The sequence below is a fragment of the Nicotiana sylvestris genome, chromosome 1 (assembly GCF_000393655.2).
Source record: "Nicotiana sylvestris chromosome 1, ASM39365v2, whole genome shotgun sequence".
In the NCBI taxonomy this organism is placed as follows: Eukaryota; Viridiplantae; Streptophyta; class Magnoliopsida; order Solanales; family Solanaceae; genus Nicotiana; species Nicotiana sylvestris.
The window spans coordinates 132039236-132047722 of record NC_091057.1 but is presented as its reverse complement, the minus strand read 5'-3'; the positions used below and the strand labels follow the sequence as shown (position 1 = coordinate 132047722).

The window sequence follows — 8487 nt, the reverse complement described above, 5'->3', positions numbered from 1 at the left end:
CCCCCTAGATGTTGGTGTGGCAAAGAGCGTGAATGTACTCTCTTTTAGGCCTCTAGGAGTGAAAACATGAAAAAATCAACCTTTTAAGTGGGGTATTTTCAAGTATTTGCCACATAATCAAATATAATGATTTATTTGTTCGGGTTGTATTTGTTGTTGGTTTTTCTTAATATACATTGCATATTTTATTTCAATTGTGTTTTTTTAAATACAATGAATATTTGTTTTAAGGCGTTTCCACTACATAAGAAAAAACTGAAAAAGACTGGAGTAGTAACTTCATTAGCCGGAAGGAATTAGTCTCCACTAGCGTCATTAACTCTATTTTTTTTCCGGTACAAATCTACAAACGTTAGTTAAAACTCTATTTCTTTTAGCCAAATGAATAGAAGGTTTAGCCTATTTAATGAAGTTCAAATGGTGTATTTTCCACACAGAAAAAAAGTATTTTTTTTTTCATGCAATGACTATTTATTTAAGCTATGCATTAACCTTTTTCGGGTCAAATTTTTATAATATTTGATTGAAATTTTATTATTTATATCCAAAATATTATGTTAGCCAAAAATGAAGTTCCAACATTGTTTGTTTTTTCTTTAGATGCAATGAGTATATGTTCTAACTATGTATTTCTTTTTTTTTCTGACTACATATATAAAAAATATTTAATTAAAATATCATTACCTTTATTCAAATAAAAAATTATAGCCAAATAATATTATTCCATTTTTTTTACAGATTTAGCACGAAAAAAATAATTTAAATAATTGCTGGACTTAAAAAGGTAAAATTATATATTGTAAAACAAATACCACATGGACAAAAAAATCTATGTGACAGAGTGTATCACACTCTCATGGGTTATCAACTTCCATGGAGTTGAGGCTATCAAAATGCAAGTTCAAAGGGGTACTAAAGACCACATGAAGTTTAAGGGGGACCAAATAAAAGTTGCAAAATTCAGGGGTACAGAACTATTCTACTAATTTTTATTTACATTTCACTTATCTATGATAACTTTTTACCAATAACATCAACTACTATGATTTAATGGTGCAATCTTTGTAACACTTTTACTTAAATAGTTATGTATTTATTTTTTATAATAATAAAATAGTAATCTATTAATTATATCTTACTAGCCACGTAATTCTAATAAATGTTGTAAGTGTCAATAAGGAAGTTGTACCGTTTGCAAGAATTTCGTTTTCAAATAATTTTAACATATGTGCCTTAGAGTTAAACCTTTATATGTATAACTATTTATAATTTTTTAATATTGTATTAGTTTTTTTAAAATAATTAATAAAATATGAATATCATTTCAAATATTAATTAATATTATAATAAACCCTGACAACAACAAATATTTCGTTCATCATGATCTCATTCAGGACAACTAGAAGATTAATTGTATAGTATAGAGAAAAGAAAAAAAAGGCAAGAGGAAAATTAAAAATACTAGTTTCTGTTTTTACTTATGGAAAATTACATTTTTAACCTTCTCAGAAAAAGTTCATGCTTTTACTTGAAAATACATATTTTCATCCTAAAAGCTTGGCCACCTCAAACTTTGAAATTTTTTTTTAAGTAGAAAAAAAAATTGTTGTCCTTGGAGAAGCTTGACCTTACCCGCCAACCACCTTTACCACTAGTCAGCATCTCCGACCGCCTCCACCTCTAGCCTTCACTACTTACCTTATTCATCACCACCAACCACCTGTAGCTAACTATGTCGTACAACCACCGCCTATACCACTATTAGCCAACAGAATGCATTCAGCTACTACCTTAAAACAACCACCACGTACCACCATTATGCTATCACTATCACCAACCTCCTCTTTACCACCACGATCACCAGCAACCACTACCTTCTAAAATCATCCCCGCTATTACCATGCCCAACAATATAAAGGCGGAGCCAAGATTTCAAGCTTATGAGTTTAGAATTCTAATTGTTTTAAGTTAATGGATTCTAAATTAATAATTTATACATATTTAATAAATTTTTAAGACAAATACAAGGTTCGAACCAAAATTACTGGGTTCGACCGAACTCGCTGGCTACACTCTAGCTCCGCCCTTGCAGCCATATTTGTTAGTAGGGGTGTCAAATGAGCAGGTTGGATCAATTTTAGGCGAGTGAGAATCAGACAGAGTCGATAAATGGGCGAATCATTGACACGCCCAAAGTTACTTGGACTGAGATGAGTTAGGTCAAGATGGACTAAAATTGGGGGAAGCGTACAGTTAGCCACTAATAACACATGTATTTACTTTTAAGCCACTATTTAAAATGTTTTTAGTTTTTAGTCACTACTTTAATAAACTTTAACTGTCCGGACGAAAATATCCTTCTGCTCATGTCCTTAACTTTTGAACTTAACTTCAGGACTACATGTCCTTAACTTTTGAGCTTGTAATTGTAAGTTCAAGACCAAGTGTCCTTAACTTTTGAGCTTGTTAGTCTAAGTTCAGGACCTATTATCCTTAACTTTTGGGTTTCTTAGCCGAAGTTCAAGACCTATTGTCCTTAACTTTTGAGCTTGTTAGTCTAAATTCAGGACTTCAGGACCCATTGTCCTTAACTTTTGAACTTGTAACTGTAAGTTCAAGACCTATTGTCCTTAACTTTTGAGCTTGTTAGTCTAAGTTCAGGACTTCAGGACCTATTGTCCTTAACTTTTGAATTTGTAACTATAAGTTCAGGACCTATTGTCCTTAAATTTTGAGCTTGTTAGTCTAAGTTCAGGACCAAGTGTCCTTAACTTTTGAACTTGGAACTCAAAGTTCAGGACCAAATGTCCTTAACTTTTGAACTTGTAACTGTAAGTTAAGGATCCATAACGTAGCAGAAAACCAAACGTTATTTGTATTTTTTCACAAAAAAATAAAATAATAATTACAATTTACATATAAGATTAATATCAAATTACACAACAGAAAGCTAATAACAAAAAGAAACAATTAAAAAAAATAAAAGACTACAGAACCTAACCAAAGAAAAAGAAAAATAAATAAAACTCAAAAAGTTTATTTTCTAAAGTTTTTTGTTCTAGGATTGCAGAAAAGAACACAAAATGTTCATCTTTATCCAGTTTAGGAACAACAAGCCATTTTGTTGCTTATACCTCAGAATCTTGAATGCTTCTAAATAATCATTCAATTCTTCTTCAAACAGAAAAAGCTACCAATCCATAAAAGCCCACCAGGCCTCAAAACTCTATCAAAATCATACAACACAAAATTCATCAACACAAAATCAATTCAGCCATCAAGAAACCTCATCGTATGAATCAAATCTAATGTGTTATTTAAATATGGTAGCCTCTGATTTATAGTTAAGTAAAAAGGAATTAGCCCTCGAAGAGCAATCATCTCGTTAAATGGTGCACCAAGAAACACTAAGAAGAAAATCCTTCCGGTACAGTTCTTTTCCCTAACATGAAGGAGATAGAAGAAAGAGTAACACAGTCTTTTCATATTAATTTTAATAGACTAGTGGCTACTGTTGCTAAGCATTAAAAATGCTGGATAAAAAGTAAATACCACTTTAAAAAGTGGCTATTCCACACAATTTTTACACTAAAATTTGGGTCAAAGCCCCGCCCAACTCTTACCGACTTAAATTAATATGTGTTATTTTTTTTATGAATTGTTTAATTACTAAATAAGACTTTTTTTCTTTTGTTATGGTTATATATAACAAATCAAACAAAAAGTGTTATTGCTAGGATATTTTAGCAAAGTTATTTATGAATCAATTTAGGCTAAAAGTCAACCAAACTTTAAATGAGTTAAAATAAGTTGAGTCAAGATGAGTTGGGTTCAATAAATAGGCAGGTTAATAACCAGCCCAACGTGGAATAGGTTGGGTAGGTCATTTGGGCTTGAGCCGCTTTTAGAGCGTGCTTTATGAAGAAATAATTTATCTAATTTGTATAATAAACATCTAAATTAATATTACTCTAATATCTTGAAACTAAAATATTTATTAGTAATTTATTTGAATTCTATATTTATTAGGTTTTAAATAAAGATAAATTATATAAGTTAAGATGACGAAAAGGAGGAGGGAAAAAAGGAACAAAAACCTTGAGGTATAAATTTGTTTCAAACATAGGAGAAATTGAGGGGATTGAAATATCACCACCAAAAATTGATGCACCTGAATGCAATTTAAAATACACTATAGCCCCCTTTTCCCCATAACAAGAAAACAAGAAAGGCGCGAAAACAAACCACAAAAACCCAAACAGAATTCTCGATTATCGGAAGCCAGTGCTCCGGCAACATCTCTTAGCTCCTTCATTACTTTACTCACATTTTCAAACAAGGACATAAGTATATGAATTGGACAAAGGTATGTGCTCTTTCACCCTTCAAGTCAAATCTTGTTCAAAAACCCACCTCAAAAACAACCATAAACCTCTCAATCTTGGAGGGTCTTCTGCTAAAATGCCAAAATTCCAAGCATTTTGGGCAAATTCTTTCTCAGATTATCTCCACTGGGTTCATCAAAGATACATATGCTGCAAGCAGGATTCTCAAATTTTCTACTGACTCCCTTTTCATTCACGTTAATTACTCTCATAAAATCTTTGATTACATCGAAAATCCAAATGGATTTATTTGTAATACCATGATGAGAGCTTATTTACAGCAAAACCAGCCTCAAAATACAATCCTTTTGTATAAATCAATGTTGAAGAATGATGTATGTATTGATAATTATACGTTTCCGCTTCTGGTTCAAGCCAGCACAGTTAGATTGTCGGAAATAGAGGGAAAAGAGTTTCATAATCATGTTATTAAAACGGCATTCACATCGGATGTTTATGTTAAGAACACTTTGATTCACATGTATGCTGTTTGTGAAAACATGGTTGATGCAAGAAAGCTGTTTGATGAAAGTCCTGTGCTGGACTCGGTTTCGTGGAATTCGATACTGGCAGGTTATGTACAGGTTGGAAATGTTGAAGAGGCAAAAGTAATTTTTGATAAGATGCCTATGAAGAATGTTATTGCATCCAATTCTATGATTGTACTCTTGGGTAGATCTGGTAGGATGACTGAGGCTTGTCAATTATTGGATGAAATGAAGGAAAAAGATGTGGTTTCTTGGACTGCTTTGATATCTTGTTATGAGCAACATGGGATGTACAAACAAGCTTTGGATTTATTTATGCAAATGTGTGCTAATGGCACTTCCATAGATGAGGTGGTTGTGATAAGTGTGCTATCTGCGTGTGCACACTTGTTGGTTGTTCAGACAGGAGAATCAGTACATGGATTGGTTATCAGAGTTGGTTTTGAATCTTATGTCAACCTTCAAAATGCTTTAATTCATATGTACTCCACTTGTGGAGATGTAACGGCTGCACAAATATTGTTTGATACGAGTAGTCATTTGGACCAGATATCTTGGAACTCAATGATCTCTGGCTACTTGAAATGTGGCTCTCTGGAGAAGGCTAGAGAATTATTCGATTGCATGCCTGAGAAGGATGTTGTGTCATGGACTACGATGATATCTGGTTATGCGCAACATGATTATTTCTCGGAAACTCTAGCATTGTTTCAGGAGATGCTGCATGAGGACAATAAGCCTGACGAAACTACTTTGGTTAGTGTTCTTTCGGCTTGCACTCACTTGTCTGCCCTTGATCAAGGAAAATGGATCCATGCTTACATAAGAAAGAATGGGCTCAAAGTGAATATCATTCTCGGTACAACTCTTGTTGACATGTACTTGAAATGTGGTTGTGTGGAGAATGCATTGGAAGTCTTCAATGGAATGGAAGAAAAAGGGGTTTCTTCATGGAATGCTTTAATTCTTGGATTGGCCATGAATGGGCAGGTGGAGAAGTCACTAGCAGTGTCTCAGGAAATGAAGGAATGTGGTGTAACCCCTAATGAGGTTACTTTTGTGGCAATTCTTGGTGCCTGTCGACATATGGGCCTGGTAGACGAGGGTCGTTCCTACTTTGATAGTATGACCAGATATTACAATGTTGAACCTAATATCAAGCACTACGGATGCATGGTTGATCTACTTGGACGTGCAGGGTTGCTGAAAGAAGCTGAGACGCTTATTGACAGTATGCCTATGGCTCCTGATGTTGCCACTTGGGGTGCTCTTCTTGGAGCTTGCAGAAAACACGGTAATAGTGAAATAGGGGAGAGGGTTGGAAGGAAGCTCATTGAACTTCAGCCAGATCATGATGGATTTCATGTGTTATTGTCCAACATATTTGCCTCAAAAGGTAATTGGGACAGTGTTCTGGATATTAGAGGAGCAATGTCGCGGCAGGGAGTCGTTAAAGTTCCTGGCTGCAGTATGATTGAATCAAATGGTGCTGTTCAGGAATTCTTGGCAGGAGACAAGTCTCATCCCCAGATAAATGAAATCGAAACAATGTTGGCTGAAATGGAAAAGCGATTGAAAATAATGGGCTATGCACCAGGCACAGATGAGGTTTTACTTGATATTGACGAGGAAGAAAAAGAAAGTACCCTGTTTAGACATAGTGAAAAGCTTGCAATTGCTTATGGGCTCATTTCTATCACTCCTCCAACTCCAATAAGAATTATAAAGAACTTACGAATATGTAGTGATTGTCATACAGCAGCAAAACTAATATCTAAAGCTTTTAATCGCGAGATTGTGATTAGGGATCGCCATCGCTTTCACCATTTTAAGGATGGGTCTTGTTCCTGTATGGAATTTTGGTAACTAATTCTCGGTTGTTGGGCCATAGGGAACTATTATGAAGGTTGTTTAACTTGATTGCCTAAATCTTCCTTGCAACATTAACTGGCTGCCGTTCATGTATGAACTGTGCGTAGGCTCATTAGGCCATCGTCTCCCAAATTGGAATACATGCATTGCATTTCAATCTACATTCTGGGCAAACTGACTTTTACCATGGATATGGACAGTAAGGCAAGCGCTCTGATGCTACTTTTGGATTTAAAGCTTCTTAAGTTTTCACTCTGCTCGAGTTCTCGTCATCTCTTATCAAGATCTCCTTCACATATTTCAGATTGTGCTCCTTGAACATCTTTGCTGACTGGATTTTGATCTATAGCATAAAAGGAGCTCGTAGTCAAAATTGAAAATTTTGGTCACTCAGTCTACCAGGTATTTGTACATTGTTGCTATGTTGTAGTCACAACTGCACCCTGATATAGTAAGATTGCATTGCAGTAGTTGAATTAAGTCTGAAGTATCTAATTATGCACTCAAATTCAGATTTGGCACCGATTCAGATGTAGGTACCAAAGGCTGCTACCCAGAGTGCATTGGGAGCTTGGCCATTACAGGCTCTAGAAGGAGCTTCTTTATGTATTTAATCAGCATCTACCTCGTTCTTGAAGATCTATTGAAGCTGAACAGGTTAATAAGATTTTGGATGTTACTGCTGTATTGGTTTTAAACCTATACAACATTACTATATACATGTCTATATCAATTTGGATAATCAATGCTAGCTTAATTTACTAGCAATTCGTTCACAGAAGAGATGGATGAGTAGTCTGTTCTATATAACAATGCAAGTTCTTTTGGTTACTCAAGTTCTTGAACTAGGAGTAACTTTTCCGCATTCCACTCGTATAGTTCTTGCGGTGCAATTTTTGTAACAATTTAAGGTTGTCAGTAGCTGAAAAAGAATTGACCCTATTTGTTTTCCTGGTATCTTTACAGTTGATGGACAAATAATGGAATATTTCCTTACACACAATGTGAGAGACAACCAGAGGCAGTTCATTTATTCGGCATACTGAATTAGGGTGACATCTCTGTGCTATTTTTGCAGTACGTTGAAGAATTTTTGTAGTGGTTAATGAATAAGCGAAGAAATTTATGCTATATGGGGGAAGCAAATGGGTTGGGGCTCTTGGTGGAGAAACATGAACCGAATGTACCAGCAATCTTGTAAAACTGCCATGTACCATAATATTCTTAAACTCAGAACCACAACATGTGCTCTAGATAAAGTAGCATCTCATCTGCAAAGCATCACGAAGGTTTCCATGACCGTAAGCTTGTAATTTTGATATTTTGCTCCATTTTTGTAGTGGTATCATGTATTCTATCAATTTGGAGAATCGCGTTCAAACTGGACGTATCTGCCTGCTTAATCAGCCAAATCTCTGTTAACTCCGCTTAAGCACTAGCTATCTAGCATAGAATCATCTGTTCTGCCTCTGATTTCACAGAGATTGTCACTCGTGGGCACCAACCTGGGATCAGCCACATTTCATTACTACGTTCACTGGTGCTTGAAATTATGTCGTGACATACATTTTTTCCTCAAGTCAATGAGCTATTGCAACTGACTAGCTCAAACAGTAGAAATTCGACAATACCCCCCAGAGAAATATTTAACTAGGAGTGGCAAACGTGCGAGTCGGGTCAGGTATGGTTCTGGTCAAAAACAGGTAATGAAAAAATGGATCAATTATTCGACCTGACCCATA

General features: G+C 35.0%; 1 protein-coding gene across 3 annotated transcripts; it reads left to right on the top strand.

Annotated features, from left to right (window-relative positions):
- Window positions 1-4098: 4098 nt before the first annotated feature.
- LOC104226934 (pentatricopeptide repeat-containing protein At3g62890-like) lies at window positions 4099-8370 on the top strand. 3 transcript variants are annotated; one of them, XM_009779042.2, is made up of 4 exons: window positions 4099-6949; window positions 7050-7147; window positions 7276-7402; window positions 7712-8370. In XM_009779042.2, the coding sequence occupies exon 1, from the start codon at window positions 4352-4354 to the stop codon at window positions 6737-6739; it is 2388 nt and encodes a 795-aa protein (XP_009777344.1). In that variant the 5' UTR covers window positions 4099-4351; the 3' UTR covers window positions 6740-6949; window positions 7050-7147; window positions 7276-7402; window positions 7712-8370. The 3 variants fall into 3 exon arrangements, with proteins under 3 accessions (XP_009777344.1, XP_009777342.1, XP_070024082.1); XM_009779040.2 differs by having other exon boundaries at window positions 7259-7402; XM_070167981.1 differs by lacking the exon at window positions 7712-8370 and having other exon boundaries at window positions 7259-7506.
- The last annotated feature ends 117 nt before the right edge of the window (window positions 8371-8487 follow it).